Source organism: Notamacropus eugenii, chromosome 4 (genome assembly GCF_028372415.1).
Source record: "Notamacropus eugenii isolate mMacEug1 chromosome 4, mMacEug1.pri_v2, whole genome shotgun sequence".
Lineage (NCBI taxonomy): Eukaryota > Metazoa > Chordata > Mammalia > Diprotodontia > Macropodidae > Notamacropus > Notamacropus eugenii.
This window is the reverse complement of record NC_092875.1, coordinates 233,572,389-233,592,559: the sequence shown is the minus strand read 5'-3', so window position 1 is coordinate 233,592,559 and position 20,171 is coordinate 233,572,389. Positions and strand designations below refer to the sequence as shown.

Sequence of the window (20,171 nt, the reverse complement as noted above, 5' to 3'; positions counted from 1 at the left end):
ACAAGCCTGACTCAATCCAGTATTCTCTCTACTAAAGTGTTTTTCTATTATATACTAAAAGCATATTGTGTATACTCTAAGAATAAAAGTTTCCACTTATACCATGTTTATATAAACTTTTATAAAGCTCTTTAGTCACAACAGAGTTGAATAAAATATTAAGTTCAGGCTGGAACAAAATAATTTCAACAATCTCAATCTGCTAATTGCCACAAAACAATCTCCTGAATATCAACATTCTCCTGGTATTACTGTACAGGGTATCTCAGAAGTCTTAGTGTAATTTTAAGCTGTTAAAATTTAATTTAACAATTATAAATAATAGTACACTATCATCCACAATGAATCAAAACTGCAGGTGACAAAAAAAAGGAAGATGGATAGAGGTAAGTCAGTTGCAGTATTTTACCAGTGAATACTCCTTTACAAGAAGTGGCATGAAAGACATCCTTAAGGACAGGGCATATATAAATGGAAAAAGAACTAGCTGATACCTCAACAAGAATTAAAAATAATAGATGGATGCCCAAGTATTATTTTTATATCTATAACATATTCAAAAGAGACAAAAAGTCCTCTACTATACTGGGTAGATACTATAAGATGGACAAAACCAGCAGCAAGAAAGCATGGAGGGGTTATGACCACTATTAGTGGATGAAGAACTCAAACTGATGAGTTCACATATTTTAATGTCACAAGATCTGAAACACAAATATTTTCCACATTTTATAGAAGAAAATATTGAGAGAGATCAAGTTACTTACCTAGGGTCACAAAGACCTGGAAAGGTCTGAATCAGTCCTCAGTTCTTCTCAGAAGTTTGTTTTTTTTTTAAAGACTAAGGTCTGAAAACTGACTCAACTAACCAGGCATCAAAATTTGCTAGCTACGCATTAATTGGGTGTATTGTTAATGTACTTTTGCTTAATTTGAGGATCTTTCCCACCCATTAATAGGACTATGTGACCTGCTTAAATCACATGGAAGCCTAAGTCTTATATGGTGGGAGGAGATTGCTGAATGGATGAAGCAGAGCTGGGAGGAAGTTGGTGAGAGTAGTTAGAGCAGAGGAGAGAGGACATAGGCAGGCAGACAACTATGGTTGTGAGCTTGTGGGAAAGCCCCAGGGGAGGGTAGGAAGGTTTGGGAATGGCAGTGTCCCCTGCAGTGCTAATGTGTATTGACTTCCTGGTTACTATGATGGATTTGGCTTTCTGATGTTGGGATTTGGCTTTTGGGGGTCTGACTAAATGATTCACAGTTGCCTTCAGTGCTGTGAATATTGCCTTGGTGATACCTGAGGCCATATAACTATAGGCAAATCACTTATCCATACCGAGCCTTATTTTGACATCACCTACCTTACCTGAGAGCTGTAAAGAAAACATTTAGACATCAAATCTATGAATGAAATAATGCTAAGAGTTTTGTGACTAATGTTTAATTCAGGTAATTTGAAAGGTAACAGAAGAATGCCCGGATTTTCCTATTAAAGGCACAGAAGTAAATGTAAAAGAGGTAAGTAAGAGTAGAAGTTATGAGAATATGTGACAGTAGACTTAACTATGTTTCTTCTTTTTGCACTCAAAAGGATATTATCAGGATGGCAATGGAATATCTATCAATCAACTAACATTTACTTTATATACGTGCCCTGGGAGAAGCACTGTGCTAGATACTAGGGATACAAATACAAAGGACAGGCATTTCCCACCCTCAATGAGTTTACTTTCTTTGGAGGGGATGCAACATGTTCAGAGATGAAAAAATACACAATCTAAAAGTTAAATGCAACGTGATCTGAGGAAGGCAGTAACAGCTATCTTTGTGGTGGCCAAAAACTGGAAATCAAGGGGATGCCTATCAATTGGGGAATGGCTGAATAAACTGTGGTATATGAATGTAATGGAATACTATTGTGCTGTAAGAAATGATGAACAGGAAGACTTCAGAGAGTAAAGTGAAAGGAGCAGAACCAGGAGAACTTTGTACACAGCTACAAGCACAGTGTGCGAGGAATTTTTCTGGTAGACTTAAGTCCTTCATAGCAATGCAAGGACCTAAAAAATTCCCAATGGACTTTTGAGGCAAAACGCCTTCCACATCCAGAGAAACAACTATGGAATTGGCTTGCAGAAAGAAGCAGACCATTTTCTCTTGTACTATGTTTTGTTTTGTTTTATGTTTCCTCCCATTCATTTTTAATTCTTCTATGCAACATGACTAAGGTGAAAATGTATATAATAGGAATGTATGTCTAGAACATATATAAGATTGTATGCCATCTTGGGGAGGGAGTGGGGAGGGAAAGGGGAAGGAGGGAGAGGAAGAGGAAAAAAATTAAGATATATGGAGGTGATTGTAGAACACTGAAAACAAATAAAATAATCTTTTTAAAGAAGGCAGTAATAACTGAAGATAACACAGGAAGAGACAAGAGCTGAGCTGTGGTTCCAAGATGCAAAAGTGAGGAAATAGGAGACAGCCTACAAAAGGCACAAAGGTGAAACATGGAATGTAGCACCAGTGGAATGAAAAACAGGCCATGATGGTTGGAACACAAAGTGCCCGATGTGGGGCAGTATGCAACTAGTATGGGAAGACAAACTGAAGTCAGACTATGAAAAGCTTTAAATGCTAAACAGAGAAGTTTGTATTCTATCCTAGAGACAATGGAAGTCACTAAAGTTTCTAGAGGCATGAAAGAATCAAACCTGTTCTTTTGGGCTATAAATATGATACCTGTGTGGATTGGCAAGGGGAAAGAATGGATACAAAGAGAGCAATTAGGAGACTGATGAAAACAGACTTGGCAAGATCTAACTAGCTGTGTGACCCTGGACAAAACACTTAACTTCCCTCAGCCTGATCAGTAAAAAGCACCTATATTACAGGGTTATTGTGAGATCAAATGAGAACATATTCAAGGTGCTTTGCAAATCTTGAAGTATTTATCTAACTGCTACTTATTATTACAATTGTATCACACAATGTCTACAGTTTTTAAAAATTATACAAATCCAAATGAAAAGACGACTAAAGCTGAATTCCAAGTAATGGAAAAGTCAATTAAGGTCCTGGAGAAGAGCAAATGAAACAGATTTCCTTCCAAATGGCAGGGAGGTGGAAAACTACTATGACAGAATATTGTATAAATTGTAGAACAGGGCACCTGTACTTTTGCTTAATTGTTTTTGTCACTAAGGAGAATGGGAAATGACTTGCTCAAAAAGGCATCAATGAATTTTTAAAAATATATGTTAAGGATAGGGAAGATATTACTTATTTTCAACTTGGTTCCAGTCATAATTCCTTCTGGCAGCTCTTTCACAATTGACAATCTCTGAATCCCAGGAAAGAAGTTTAGAGTTATCTTGCTTCCCTTATAGAAAACAATGCTTAGAAAAGGTTGGCATAGTGAATAAGGCAAAGGAAAATGGAGAAAAGATTAAGACCAGAAAAGAAATTAAAGGAAGAATCAAAGTAAAACCATAAGAAAGCAAAATCATAAAACCAGGCCCTACAGTAATTATATTTTAGCAACTTGACAAGAGGAAAAACTAGGCACTAAGATTACTCAAGGCATAGTCTACTACAGGACATAATGAATCTTCTAATACATCAGCCCCATTATATGGACTTTAATTAGAGAAAAGATTTCTTGTGTGTATCTAACATGCATTAAATGTAGTTGACTTATGTTTCTAAATAGTTATCTGCTGCATTACAGTCTTAATTAAAAACAAAAATTAAATTCAAGTGTGTTTAAAGATTCGGTTGAACAAGAATGCCATCTAAAATTCACATTATCACAACTTAGGCAAAGTGCGAGTATGCACTTAACTTTGTGTTCAAATAAAACAAAAACACATAATTAAATCACAGAAAAGGATTTAGATTTTTGGAAGCTTAGAGATCCACACATCATATAGAAGAGAAAAGTGGACCTAAAAAGGCTAAGTGACAATATAGTAAATAGAAGGGAGGTGAGGGGGGAGGGAAATGGAACAAGTTTTTATTAAATAGTTACAATATTATAGTCACTGTGCTAATTTATAAATATTTCATATGCTTCTCACAGCCACCCTGGGAGATAGGTGCTATTATTATCCCCTTTTCACAATTGAGGAAATGGAGGCAGGCAGATGTTAAGTGTTTTGCCCAGGATCACACAGCTAATAAGTTTCTGAAGAGGAATTTGAACTCAGGTCTGTCCATCTGCAGGCCTGGTGGTTTATACACTGTGTCACTTAGCTGCCTCTAAGTAAAGAAACAAGATTCAAAACTTAGATCTTCTGATTCTGACTCCAGTACTCATTCTTTCTACCTGTAGCATAAACATATTTCTTTGTAGTTCAGATAAATCATTTCATCACAACTTCAATGGTTAGGAATAAACTAAGTATCATGCCCAGGTTTCTATACAATACTCCACAGCCCAGCAGGACTCTGAACCCAAAAGCCTTAGGAACAGCAGGGCCCCTCAGACCACTGGCCTTGCTTCAAGTCCAAGTCTCCCAGCATAAAAGACAGAGGGCCTGGAAGCAGTGCTCCCCATTCAGGGGAACAAAATCTCTGGGGGTCCACCTTCCTTACCACCATCCCCCCCACCAACTGCTGAACAACTAAAAAGTAAACCTGAAGATCCCAGGAATGGTAGCAACTCTTAAAACCATTTTCCTGCTCCCACTCTAGGCCTAACAAGTAGCAACTTGGCAGGCAACTTCCAGAGAGGAAAAGGTCAACCATCTCTGACTGCCACCTATGGGGCAGATAAACCAAACTAGCTGAAGTAGCCAGGTGACTCTGAAGGAGAAAAAGGAGGCCCATACGCCAAGTTAGTCAAACCACTTCTCTTCGTACCCTAAAAGAAGTAACTCAGGACATTAAATCAAAGAGCCTTGGGAAGAACAATGCTCCTCAGACCATCAGCCCAGCTTCTGTAAGTACCACAGTCAGACTCAGAAAAGAAAGTTAACACTTAGATCCTTGGCACTATCAAATGGTTCAACACTAGAAACTGTTACGATTTTATCAGCGGCAAAATACTAAAGATGCATTACTATTCCCAATCTGCTTTGCTGCTGCATACCTTAAGAACCATGGGATTTTTCATCTGATTTGCAGTTGAAATCTTTTATATTGTCTCCTTAATTAGAATGTGACCTCCTTAAGAAAAGACTGTCTTACTTTCTGTTTATATCCCCAATAGTGTTATGTATATAATAAGCATGTAGTAATGCCTTTTTCCCCCCTTTCAGATAATTTATTTGATCATTGCTGGATTAAGAGGCCCAGATTCAACTCCAGTCCCTAATACTTAATACCTTGTGTAAGCCCTTCCTGCACCTCAGTCTCTTCTCGCTTTCTCAGTGCTCTGAGTAATCCTGTTAGCTAATTCTTGTCAAATTGCTAAAATACATTTTCTGATATCTCTTGGTTTTATAATTTTATTTTCTTACAGTGTTACTTTTGAGATTCTTTTTCAATCTTTTTCCTGAGATTATCTTTACAACCACTTTCCTTTGTCTGGCTCAAGAGGCTATTGTTTGAACAATCTTATCTGCACACCTTTTAACACAGCCATGCAACTGGCCCAAAGGATTCACACAGTATAAAGACTGATACTATAAACAAATTAGCGGAGCAAGGAATAGTGTGTTTATCCGATTTATGGAGAATAGAGAGATTTTTGACTAAACAAAAGATAGAAAACATTATGAAGTACAAAATGTATAATTTTGATTACATTAAATTGAAAAGTTTTTGCACAAACAAACCCAATGCAACCAAGATTAGGAGGGAAACAGAAAACTGGGAAAGAATTTTTGCAACTAGTATCTGTGATAAAGGCCTCATTTCTAAAATATATAGAGAAGTGAGTCAAATGTACAAGAATATAAGTCACTCCCCAACTGATAAATAGTCAAAGGATATGAACAGGCAGTTTTCAGGGGAAGAAATTAAAGCTATTTACAGTCATATGAAAAAATGCTCTAAGTCACTACTGATTAGAAAAATGCAAATCAAAACAACTCTGAGGTAACCACATCACACCTATCAGATTGGCTAACATGACAGAACAGGAAGATGATAAATGTTGGAGAAGATGTGGGAGAGGTGGAACATTAATTCATTGTTGGTGGAGCTATGAGCTGATCCAACCATTCTGGAGAGCAATTTGGAACTAGGCCCAAAGGGCCACAAAAATGTGCATACTCTTTGACCCAGCAATATCGCTTCCAGGACTCTATCCCCAAGAGATCATAAAAATGGGAAAGGGTCACACATGTACAAAAATATTTATAGCTGCTCTCTCTGTGGTGGCCAAAAACTGGAAATCAAGGGGATGCCCATCAATTGGGGAAATGGCTGAATAAATTGTGGTATATGAATGTAATGAAATACTATTGTGCTATAAGAAATGATGAACAGGAAGACTTCAGAGAGGCCTGGAAAGACTTATATGAACTGATGCTGAGTGAAAAGAGCAGAACCAGGAGAACTTTGTACACAGCAACAACCACAATGTGTGAGGAATTTTTCTGGCAGACTTGGAACTTCATTGCAATGCAAGGAGTTAAAAAATTCCCAATGGACTCCTGAGGCAAAATGGCTTCCACATCTAGAGAAAGAACTATGGAACTGGATCACAGAATGAAGCAGACTATTTTTTTTGTATTATATTTTGTTTTATAATTTCTCCCATTCATTTTAATTCTTCTACGCAACATGACTAAGGTGAAAATATATTTAAATAGGAAAAAAAAAAGGATTCACACACATATCAAAAAGAAAAAACAACTTTGGTAGTCATATTTTTGAGTTGCTCCCAGTTCAGTAAAATGTACCCCAAACTTCTTTCCTTCAAATGCTTTGGTATATTCCTTTTTCCATCCTTTTCCTTTCTTCGTTTAAGATCATTAAAATATAAAGTCACTTTCGGCCTTCTGTCTTATTTAATTTATATGAACTCTAATGACATTAAGGTTCTAAGGATCATTGGGATTGTTTTCTTTTTGTTTCTTTTGACTTCTGTGTATTTCAAAGTTTCTACTTAACTGTGGTCTTTTTAGAGTCAGCTGGTGATGGGACTTGAAATAGGAAGACTTGAATTCAAGGTTGGCCTCACACACTTACAGCTGTGTTACCCTTGACAAATCACTCAATCTGTCTCAGTTTACTCAACTATAAATTGCGAATAAAAACAGCACCTATTTCCCAGGATTGTTATAAGGATCAAATGAGATTAAAAAAGAAAAAAAGTGTTTAGCACAGTGCCTGACACCCAAAAGGTGGTATATAAATGCTTATACTATTTTCCAGTAGGAATGCTTATAAGTCATCTATTTCATTAAAGATCAATTTTTCCCCCTGGCGGATTTACTCAGTTTTCCTGGGTAAATTATTGTAAAACCTATTTTGTATGTTTTGTAATACTGCATTCCAAGCTCTCCACTCCTCTGTGGTAGCTGACAAATCTTGTAGTCATCTTGACTGTGAATTGGAACTTGACCTCCTTCTTTCTGGGTGCTTATGGTACTATTTTGCTTTGACAATTAAAGCTCTAGTAACGTTCTGGTGAATTTTCATTTTAGGGTTTCTTTTAGGTGGTAACTGGTGAATTTTTTCTACATTTTGTTGCCAAGACTTCATAGGGTCTAGGCAGCTTTTCTTTCATGATTCTTGAAATGTAGCATCCTGGCTCTATTTTTGGTCATGACTTTTACATAGTCCAGTAATTCTTAAATTCTCTCTCTCTGCTCTGTTTTTCAGATCAATTGTTTATTATATGAGAGCTATACTTTTTCTTCTTTTATTTTTTCCCCCAGGCTTTTGACCTTGTTCTAATATCTGGCTGTCTTGTGGAGGCATTAACTTTGATTTGGTACATTTTTAAGCAGTCTGTTACTTGGGTAAGGTTTTATACCACACGTACTAAGTCATTAATTCATTTTTTTCTTTTTTTAAAATGCCAAATAAATAAATAAATAATTTGTTTTCAATTTTCAACATCTACCTACAACATTCCTAGGAGTTTTTCTTTTTGGATCTCTTTTAGGAGGTGATCGGTGGATTCTTTCAATATTTATTTTACCCTCCGGTTCTACAACATCAGGGTAGCTTTCCTTGATAATTTCATGAAAGATGATGTCTAGGCTCTTTTTTTGATCATGGCTTTCAGGCAGTCCCATAATTTTTAAATTGTCTTTCCTGGACCTATTTTCCAGGTCAGTTGTTTTTCCAATGAGATATTTCACATTGTCTTGTATTTTTTCAGTCTTTTGGACTGGTTTTGTAATTTCTTGGTTTCTCATAAAGTCATTAGCTTCCATCTGCTCCATTCTAATTTTTAAAGTACTATTTTCTTCAGTAAGCTTTTGAACCTCCTTTTCCATCTGTCTAATTCTGCTTTTGAAAGCATTCTTCTCCTCATTGGCTTTTTGGACCTCTTTTGCCAACTGAGGTAGCCTATTTTTCAAGGTGTTATTTTCTTCAGCATTTTTTTGGGTCTCCTTTAGCAAGCTGTTGACTAGCTTTTCATGATTTTCTTGCATTGCTCTCATTTCTCTTCCCAATTTTTCTTCCACCTCTCTTACTTGGTTTTCAAAATCCTTTTTGAGCTCTTCCATGGCCTGAGACCATTGCATATTTATTTTGGAGGTTTTGGATGCAGAAGCCTTGACTTTTAGGTCTTCCTCTGATGGTAAGCATTGTTCTTCTTCATCCTAAAGGATGGAAGAAAATAGCTGTCTGCTAAAAAGTAGCCTTCTATATAGTCTTTTGTTTTCCTCCTTTTTTGGGCTATTTCCCAGTCAGTTACTTGACTTTTGAGTCCTTTGTCAAGAGGAGGGTATACTCTGGGAACCTATTAAGTTCTCAATTCCTCCATGGTGGCACAATCAAGGGAGAGAAGTTTACTTCTCTCCTGGCCTGTGCTCTGGTCTGGGAGATACCACAAGCTTTTCTGCCCAGGATCTTCGAAGCTATCTTTGGTGTTTGTGGGTTGAGCAATCTGGGAACTGCAGCTGCTGCCACGGATTCCGCCCAGGGCCTGCTTGCACCAAGGCTGGGCTGTGCTCTGAGCCTTGTGTGATTCCAGTCTGCCTTCCAGGCTGTGTTAGGCTGGAAAACTCTTTTACTCTGTCGTTTTGTGGCTTCTGCTGTCTAGAATTTGTTTAGGGTCATTTTTTTATAGGTATTTTATAGGCTATGGGGCTATATTGTAGGTGCATTTTTCTACCTTGACATCTTGGTTCTGCCTCCTCCATTAATTCACTTTTTAGGTCTTTTCTCTCAAGCTCTTTTTTCTTTTCCAATTTGTTCCTCTATCACTCTAATTTCATTTATTATATTTTAAAACTCTTGCTTCATTTTTTGTAGGAACTCTAGTTGACTTTATGACTAAGTTATAACTTATAGCTTATAGCTCAGAGTTTCTTTGAGGTTCTGCCTGCGGATGTTTTTAGAGATATTCTCCTCTTCTGTGTTGTGTCTTCTGTGTCCCTGGCATCATTAAATGGTTCAATGTACTAGTAGTTTGCTGGTTAGGGGTTTTTTTGGGGGGGGGAGAAGGGAAGGTAGGGGAGCTTAATTGTTCTTCTAGCCTTATTTCCTAAATTGGCCCATGCGTGAGAGTCAAACTGAGCATCTGATAAAAATGTGTGCCATATGGTCCTGAGCTATATTATCTGGGGTCCTGTTGCTGTATTTTTGGAAATTGCATGTTTTTTTCTTTTCAATTCAACTTAGCATTTTTGAACCTTAAATGAAAAAATATTTTATTTTTCTCAAATTGTACATAAAAACAATTTTTAACATGTTTTTTAAAATTATGAGTTCCAAACTCCCTTCCTCAACCTCCCCCCCTCCACACACATTGAGAAGAGAAGCAATTTGATAAAGATTATATATGTGCAGTCATGCAAAATATATTTCCATATTAGCCATGTTGTGAAAGAAAACACAGACCCCAAAAGAAAAAAAACACTCAAGAAAACTAAAGAAAAATTACATTTTGATCTACATTCAGACTCATTAGTTCTTTCTCTTGATAGCATCTTTCATCATGAGTACTTCAGGATGGTCTTGGATCACTGTATTGTTGAAAATTGGTAGGTCATTCACAACTGATCATCATACAATATTGCTGCTACTGTCCATAATGTTCTCCTGTTTCTTTCTGCTCATTTCACTCTGTATCAGTTCATGTAAAATCTTTCCAGGTATTTCTGAGAGCATACTGCTCATCATTTCTTATAGCACAATAGTATTTCATTACAATCATATACCACAACTTGTTCAGCCATTCTCCAATTGATGGAAATCCTCTCAATTTCCAATTCTTTGCCACCACTAAAAGAGTTGTTCTAAATATTTTTGTACATATATGTCCTTTTCCTTTTTGTTTTTCATCTCTTTGGGATACAGATCTAGTAGAGGTATCGCTTGGTCAATGGGCATAGTTCCAAACTGCTCTAAGGAATGGTTCACTCAGGACTGAATCAGTATACAATTTCACCAAAGTGCCTTAGTGTTTCATTTTGCCACATCCTGCCACTCCCCTACCTATCATTTTCCTTTTCTGTCATATCAACCAATTTGACAGGTGTAGCTCAGCTCAACTTAATTTTTTCTCAATGAACAAAAATCTATTTTCTTATTATTAAGGGTAGGTAATACTCTGCAAGGAACACAAGGATACCTATAGTCAGGGAACCATAAACTTCCAGTGAGCCTTCAGTAGTGTAAGAGCATACGACTGCCCTCATAGACTGAGTATTTGAGCCTAGGTAACACAACTATAGACTTTTGCCCTTAAGGTTGAGCTCTAGGAAACAGGAGACAGTTAACCCCAGTCCTTATAATCTAATTAGAGGGAGGGACCTCTGTGGATTTAGAGAAACAGAGCTGTAGGCTGACACTGATCTCTGTGCCTCTGGAATCAACAGTAGATTCAGCTAGGTCAGAGGAACAGTGATACCAGTCCATCCTGAATGTTCACCCAGGTATTAACTGCAAAATCCTTCTATGGAATCAAAGGGAGAAAACTACAGATCCACCCCTGGTCTGAGTCTGCTGGTTATTTAACCTGATGTTCTTGCTCCAAGTTCAGAGTGACAGAACTATAAGCCTGCCCTGGGTTTTGTAATTGTTGCCCTATTCATTTGCCAATGAGAGGAATTCATGATTTTAGGCACACTATGGTTTCTCCTGAGATTTTCCAATCATGACTCAGTCTGGCATTCTCCTCAGATCTTGGTTAGAGTAGGGTTGGGAGTTGGTCTGTATTACTACCTCCTATTCCATCATTTTTACTAGTCCAGTTGCTCCCAGTTAGGAACTCTTTCTAGATCACACCTTCTCTTCAACTTAAGAGTGTTAAAAGAGAATTACCTAGGGCACTAAGAGGTTAAATGACTTGTCCAAGAAAAGTTACAGAATCAACATGTGGCAAAGAAAGGACTTGAATCCAGGTCTTCCAAACTCTAACACCAGCCACCACCCATTATGTTATGCTGCTTGCTTCTTTTGGCTGCCACGGTGAAAAGAATTATTTCCTTACTTTCTTAAAAAAAAAATTTTTTTTAAGATAGTAAAAGAACATTTTGAAAGTAGTAAAATCGAAATAAAAAAAGAATCAAAAATCATACCTGTTCTTTTCTTCTAGCACAATATCTTCTGAGTTCTTATTTTCTTCTTTAAAATATTGGCCTGAGCTAGATGGATTAGCAAAAGTTGATATGAAGGGTCCCAGAGACTGAAAGGCTGCTTGGCGAACCTAGCAAAAAATTTAAAAAACATATTAATAGTATATAAATATGACTGAATTTTTGTCAAAGGAAGCTTATAATGGGAGATAAATTGCTTTCCACAACGTGATCATATATTTAATATACTTAAGTTGGAAAAAAAGGTAGAGGAGAATAGCTCAAAAACTAATTCAATTAGCACTGACCACAAACTCTGCCTCCTCTATTTCAATTTATCCCCAGAGCTTAGCATAGTGCCTGGCACATAGTAGATCCTTAATCAATATCTCCTGCTTGAATGAATTTATTGTTGATTAACTTTCCACATCTTTTCCCTTTTTTTTAATTTCCAAATTTCTGTAGGGATTTGGGACATTTGGAGTTTGAGCTACAGAGAAACTGTAAAACATTAGGACAAAATAGTCACTCAGAGAAGAGAATATGTAAAATTCTGTCACTCACAGGAAGCAGCTAAATGACACTTCACTCTCATGGCTTGACTATTCCTCTGTCTCTTTTGCAGGACCTTCATCTTCCCACTACACTTTCAAGTGGGTATTCCCTACTGTTCTATCCTAGGCCTTCTCTTCCCTACCCTCTTCATGCAGTTTAATTGGGTGGTATCATTCATTCCTTCTACTTCATTTATCACCTACTTCTCTATAGCTTCATACATAACTACTCTGGAATGCTTAAAACTCTTCTTTCCAACTGCCAGATGGTATTTCCAATTGGATATCATTATGTCTAAAATGGTACCTATATCTCTTTCATATTACCACACTGCCCCTTTCTAAAATTCTGTATTTCTATTAATGGCATCCTCCTACGTTCACAAACTTGGAGCAAATTTTATTCATTCTTCCATATTCCTTACCCACAATCCAAAAAGTTGCAAAGTCCTATCTCCATCACCACAATCTTTCAAGCAAGTAGGCCCTTTCCTACACTCCCATTACAATCACTCTAGTTCAGGTACTCCTCTCTCTTCCAACAGATTAATATGCAACATCTTCTTAATGGCCTGGCCTTCCTATCTCTAGGCTATCACTTCTCCAATCCATCCTCCAATATTCCTAATGTACTGTGTTATGATGTTACCCTCTTGTCAAAATTCTTTAGTAGTTCCTCACAGACTATTCCTGACCTTGTCATTTAAGATCCCCTCTATAATTTTACTTTAACAGCATTCTCAAATACAGATGAGGTTAGTATATGGTGTAGTTAAACTGGATGATTTAAGTCTCATCGTTGTCCTGTCCTCTAAATCAATGTTTTAGCTACACCTTGCAATACTTAAAATAGATTTAATACCTGAGAACTAATCCCTGCTCAGTTCAGGTACCATTTTCTCCAGAAAGCATTTACATTACTGTCTAAAAGAATCTGTTTCCATTCTCCAGGTTATGAGGAAAAATGAAATTACTTGTAAAAAAAAAAAAATGGAAGGGCTAACAAATATAGAGGGTAAAGGGAAGGATCTGAAGATATATAAAGAACTTCTACTATATGTCAAGAGGAGGAAGAATAGAATGTCACAAAGCTTCAATAATTGTATGAGGTTAAGAAATAGACATGAGGTTCTTCCCAAGAAAGAAGATGCTGAATATTCAAGAAAAAGTATCTGTCATTTTAAGAAAAATGTTATAGTTCTCCAACCACTGTTAGGTGATAGAACATCTTATCAGGATCAAAAGAATAAGAGAGGTGTCAGGGTGGTTGGTGATTCTAGAATAATGAGACACTTATTTGTCAATCAAATAATAATGAAAACGTGTTGTTTTCCTGAGGCTTGTACCCAAGATGATAGAAAATCTCTCAAGACATCTCAGATATCTAAACTCTAATATACAAAATGCGATCAACAAACAAGATGAAATAGAAATCATGATGAAAGAAAGCAAATTTGACCTTGTAAGTATCAACCGAGACTTGGTGAGATGAAATTAATGACTGGAATGTGACCAGAAAAAGGCATAACCCTTCTCAAAAAACAGTATAAATAAAAAGAAGTTGGCATAGTGGTAGAATAAAAGAGGTAAAGATCAATGGAGGTGCAAATACAAGTAACGTCATCAGCTTATTATTACAGATCATCTGGAGATAAGAAAAAACAGAGAAAAAGCATGGCGAACAGACCACAAGCCTGGCACAGAGGCATAACGGAACATTAAAGGGAAACTGATTATCCAGATGTGCTAGAACTTGCCAAAAGTCAAATATGTAATACTTTCCTGACTTGTCTTAACAGTCATTTCAATCTTCAGAAGAAGAAGGAATCAACAAGGAGAAGTTCTATTTTAGATCTGATTTTCACCAATAAGGAGGAACTGGTTGCCTGGGTAAAAAATGTCAGGAACCACATGAAGGAAATTAACTCATCATTTTAAAATTTGGGAATGAGAAAAGAAAGTAGACATATAATCTAGATTAGGAGAGAACAGATGTCAAAGGATTTAGAGACAAGATAAGCAGCATCTCATGGACTAAAATTCTATAATGCACATTTAAAAACTCCCAACATATTAACTTAGCTGAGATACTAAAAATTAGGAAAATTCACTGTTGGAGGGACTGTAAATCAGTCCAAACATTCCGGAAAAGAATTTCAAGTTATATGAAGTGCATATCTAGAGATTCCAGTACTAGGCATATACTCCAAGGGGGAAGAGGAGGACTGGTAGTATGTGAAGAGAAGTTCTAAATAACCTGAAACTCATTCAGGTAGTTCTCCATTCACAACCAGGACTACTGCCAATGGATTAACGACCAGGAAGAATCAAAAGTAGCAAACATAGTTTCACAAAGAGTCATATCTGCTGGGTAGATATACAAATGTTGCAGCCTATACAAATTCGACCATCTCCAAGAAGTGTGAACCCACTTATCCTGTCTCTAGGAGGTATAACTATACCTATTAGAATCCAACCAGTTAGGAAAGACACCATGAAGAGTCACTAGATCTGAAGTCAAAGGATGTTGAGCTCAAATCCTGGGTTGGCTACTCATTTGACCATTAGGTTAAGTCACTTACCCTCTCTGGGCTTCAGTGTCCCAATCTATCAAATGAGGGAGCTGGACTAGAGGGACTAAGGCATTCTTCTGCTTTATAGTCTATTCCTAAAAGTCTATCTATTCAATGTAAACAAATCTGGGCTAGTGCCTTACCTAAGAGACAGGCATTTAATACATGCTTTACAGACTAGCAGAAAAAAAAAGATTTAATTAAAACAAAATCCTACCCATCGTGAAGGATCACTGATCAGATTAATAAAAAGTGTTGACAATTTTGTCCGACGGATTTCTTGAGACGTTGCACACGAAACAGCCATGAAGCACTCAGCACAAGCCTTTCTTACTCCCCACACGTTATCTGAACAAAGCTGAAAAAACCTTGGAAGCTACATGGGGAAGACAAAATAGGGATGTTTTACTTGCACGATTTTATAGAGGAGGTAGGTGGTATTCAGTTTGACTTTTCCACTAATATTTCATCATGGAGGGAAGGAATCCCCACTTAAAAAAAAAGATAGGAAATTTATTTTTTAAATTATTTAAATGGAAGGTAATTGAGATTTTTGCTAGTAGTTTTCTTGTACATCACAAGATTATTTTCCCTACAAACCAGTCCTTGAACACCATTTCCTCAGATGTCTTTTTCACTATTCAGCAAATAGAGAGAATTTTTAGGGATAAGACAGAAGTGCATCACAATACATAGACACATACACACAACAAGAGATCAAGAAAAATATGGCAAATAAAATAGAAAAAATCTAATATCAAAAATATATAAAGGATAGTTACAAATTTACAAGGCTACTTCTCAGTCCATAATGATCATAGAAATGAAGAGTGAACTTTCAGAAGAAGGAAAAAAAATGTTAATAGATTCAAAAAATGCTTTCTCATTAAAATCAAAGAGTGGCAAATTGTACCAGGGAGTAAGTGTGGTGGCATGGAAAGCATTCTAAATTTAGATTTGAGAGGACAAGAGCTTGAATCCTGGCCCTGACACTCATTCCTATGTCACTTAACTTCTCGATCTCAGTTTTCTCATGTGTAAAATGAGGTTGGCCTAAATTACTTTTAAGTTCCTTTCTATCTCTAAATCTATGATCCAATAAAAAGTTATAAAGTATTACCTTACATTTACTAAAATGGCAAAGTAATTAAAAGTAATAAGACTCAATGCTGGCAGAGTGGTAGAAAAGTAGATATACATTTATTGCTAGTGAAATTGCACACTTTTTTTTTTCCTACACAAGAATATGTTAGCATGAAGCAAAAATTACATAAACCATCATACTTTTTGACTCACTATTTCCATTGTTGGAAGTATACCTTGAAAATGTTAACGGGAAAAAAACAATAAAAAACTATCTGTTCAGAAACTTTCATTGCAGCACCATAATGGCAAAAAAACTGGGAAGAAAATCTAAATGTCTAGCAACAAGGGGATGAGCAAATAAATCGTGGTGTATTAACTGATATAACAGAATAAGAGCAACAAGTATGAAGAATATAAAGAAATCCGGAAAGACCTGTGTGAAATAATACTCTAATATGCCAATGGATCCTAGTGACCTATCACAATGCCTAGCACAAAGGAGAGGTTAAATGCTTGTTGACTGATTTCCTTTATGTGGGTATTACCTCCAGTTATGCAGACGGCAATCTATGTGAAGTGGAAAAGCTGAACCAGAAGAATAGAGCATATGTTAACCAATTAGCCAGTGTAACAATGGTTAGAGTGCTAAATACCTATAGTATCTATCCAACTTCATAGGTTTGTTCTGAGGTTCAAATAAAATAATATAAAATATGTTATAAATTTTAAAGTACCTTAATCAAGTAAGTTATGTTTATTAAATATAAAACAAAAAATGGAAAAAGTATTCTGATAAGGACAAGAGGGAGTGACTAAAAAATTACATTTTAGGAGTTTGAATTAATGTAACAATCACAGAGCAAGTTTATTTAGCCAGGCTGATAATCAAAAGTTGATAAATAATTTTTTAGCAATAGATTGACAAGAACTTAAGAATACTTTAAAGAACTAAGTTGCATTAGTTGAAAGTGTATTTATTGATGAAGCAGAGATAGAAGGAAGATTTTTATTTCAAAGTAAAATTTTAATAAAATATTTTTGCATCAATTGATATACTTAGTCCTTCTACTGTTAAAAGAAACCTCCCACAAACTGTTAGTATTAAATGTAAAAAAGACAGAAACAAAACTATAAAATCAATTTAATGAAAATTATTGCTGCAATAAAAAGGTATCTGAATATTTTATATATTATATTCATACAAAAAACTGTACTGTTTCAATTGTTTACCTATAAAATATCCTTTATCCTATATGTCAAGCGCTACAAGGAAAACCTTAGACATTTTCATTGCACAAAATCATATTAAAATTGTAGACTTTTGCATAAAAAGTTTTCGGTATCACATGCACTTCAGAAATTTATTTAAAATTATTTTCTAATATTTCTAATGTTTAATCTTTTTTAACTGTAACACTTACCAACATTTCCTCAGTAGCTTGTTGCCCAACTACACTGCAAATGTCTCCAAAATTAGCAGCACAGACCTGCCAAGAAATAAATCATACTGATATATCAAAATAGCAAGTCTAATACAATGTCATTTTATATCAGCCAATTTTTGTGATTCATGAACACTACTACTACCACCTTGTACTCTCAAAGAACCTAAGTTGTAATACCTTCCGAACATGAAACATTCTGCAGTCACAGCACATCTCACAAAATCTAGGGAGGATGAGTCGTTCTGTGATGTCCTTCCCAACCATGGGTGCCATCTTGCACATGATCTAAGAGCAAAGTAAAGCCATAATAAGCTTAGGAACATCTTAAAGGACAAACGCTTTAACTCATTTAAATTACATAATCAAACATTTTGTGTGTGTGTATGTGTGTGTGTGTGTGTGTGTGTGTGTGTGTGTGTGTGTGAGACAGAGATACAGAGAGACACAGAGAGAGAAAGAGAGAGAGAGAGAGAGAGAGAGACAGTCATGCAGTATAAGCCACTAGGAAATGTGATACACTAGGTGGAACACTGGAGTCAGGAGACCTAAGTTTGAATTCTGTCTGAAATACTATCTATGTGATCATGTCATCATTTAAGTTCTCAGAATTAAAGGTTCCTTATCTGTGCAATGGGACTAATAATGTTCTACCTATTTCACAGGCATGTTTTAAGCAAAGCACTCTGAAAATCTTAAAGCATTATATGAATTTGCATTATTATTCTTAAGAATATGACTCTACTTTGAGGAGGAAGAAGAATATTTGTATGAATGAAAATCAACCAACAATTTATAAAATGCCTAAAATGTTCAAAAGCCCCATTAAATCTACAAATAATCACAAAACCTTATTTTAGTCAATGTATGTCAGAAAAATAGGAGATCCAGATTCAAGTTTTGGCTTTGCCACTTATGTGACTAACCTTAAGCAAATAATAAACTCTCTGGGTCTCATTCTCATCAGTAAAACAAGGCAGACTGGAGAAGATAATCATTAAGGTCTGTTCCAGCTCTTACATTCTGTAATTTTATGATTAAAATCTTGTACTGGCTAAAGAATATAAAATTTAACTGAATTCTGTCTTCTTTTATTTCTTCTGGCTAATTCTTTTAATATGGAGAAATTAATAAGCAGTAATAGAGAAGTCATGAAGAATCAAAAGATGAAAATGATCTAAATAATCTGCCCCGCCCCGATGACTGAGAGATGCTCACACTTTTAAAAATGAGCGCCACTGCTTTTTAATTTTTTTAATCAACTAAAATCTGCTTTCTCTTCTTCCCTCCTCTTAAAAGAGAAAAAAATCTCTACTACGACCAAATACAGTTCAAACAAAACAAATTCCCAAATTGGCTCTGTCCCAAAAAATGTGAGTCCTTCACCTCTCTAGTATGAGGTAGAGAACACGTTTCATCATCAGTGCCCTGGTATTGTAATCAGTCAATTGATAGATTAAAGCTTCCAAGTTAGTTATTTGCCTTTTAACAGTATTGTTTTCACTGCATAAACATTTTTCTGGTTCCTCCTTATCTCACTCTTCACCATTTCTAATAGCACAATAGCATTTCATCATACTTATATAATATATATAATTTGTGCAGCCATTCCCCAATGATGAGGACTCCCCCAGTTTCCACTTATTACACACACACACACACACACACAGACACACAGACACACACAGACACACACACAGACACACACAGACACACAGACACACACACACACACACACACACACACACACACACACACACACACACACACACACACACACACACACACACACACACACACACACACACACACACACACACCCCTTACTATATTTTGCTCAGGACTACTCCCTCCCTGTTGTTTTTCCCATCTTCCTTCTCCTTGTTTTATCCTGCTTACTTGTATGAACTTTAACTAGTGCACTCCAATTAATTATGTCAAGATAATCCCCACTCCTCCCCTTCCTTATCCACTCTTTTAACATAATCACAACACAAAAAGAACTGGTATATCCAAGTCTCTGTCTAATTGGATTCTAGGATTCCTGATGATAAGATTCTAAGGGGACACATTTATCACTACGAATTATAATGTAAACAATTAGTGGCTCATATAAGCAGTCACTAATGTTTTTAACTTTTTGTGTATCTCAGTTCCTGCCCTGCCACTTCAAAGTTTCTGTACAGTTCTATTCTTTGTACCATGAATATCTGGAAGTACTCTATTTCATTAAAGGTCTACTTTTTCCCCTGTAAGATTATACACAGTTTTGCTGGGTAAATTATTCTTGATTATAAGCCTAGATCCTATGGCTTCAGAAATGGCATATTCCAAGCTTTCTGTACTCCTTTACAATGGTGGCTGCTAAATAATGTATGATTCCAACAGTGGCTACTCGGTACCTGAATTCTTTCTTTTTGGCCACTTGCAGTAATTTTGACTTGGAAGTTTTTGATTTTGGTAATAATGTTCCCAAGAGTTTTCATTTTGGGTTTTCTTTCAGGAGGTTATCAGCGGATTATTTCTTTAATTTCCACTTTGTCCTCTGGGTCTAAAGTTTAGGCAGTTTTATTTTATGATTTTTTGGTTCTTTTTTGGTCCTGCTTTTCTGAAAGTTCAATGATTCTTAAATTATATTTCCTCAATGTGTTTTCCATGTCAGTTGTTTTTATTTTTATATATTTTTCCTTTAGCACACTCATTTAATTTATAAAAATATTTTAATTCTTGTTTTATCTCTTTTAGGAATTTTAGCTGAATTTGTACTCAGGATGTATTTTTCACTAATATGTTTTGGAGTGATTTTCTTCTTCTAGATTTGTCTTAAATATCCTTGTCATCTTAATACCTTTTTATGGGGAT

General features: G+C 35.9%; 1 protein-coding gene across 8 annotated transcripts in view; it reads right to left on the bottom strand.

The window, feature by feature from the left end:
• The window catches only part of PPP4R1 (protein phosphatase 4 regulatory subunit 1), a 96,365-nt gene that overhangs the window by 46,583 nt on the left and 29,611 nt on the right, over positions 1 to 20,171 (bottom strand). For all 8 annotated transcript variants that reach the window (XR_011966039.1, XR_011966040.1, XM_072604232.1 and 5 more), the window contains 4 exons: positions 17,490 to 17,597; positions 17,289 to 17,354; positions 14,999 to 15,157; positions 11,658 to 11,785 (listed from right to left, as the gene is read on the bottom strand). Coding sequence is in view for 6 of the 8 variants with exons in the window: in XM_072604232.1 (XP_072460333.1) it covers positions 11,658 to 11,785; positions 14,999 to 15,157; positions 17,289 to 17,354; positions 17,490 to 17,597 (461 nt within the window). In the remaining 2 variants the exon portion in view is untranslated. The remainder of the gene's footprint in view (positions 1 to 11,657; positions 11,786 to 14,998; positions 15,158 to 17,288; positions 17,355 to 17,489; positions 17,598 to 20,171) is intronic.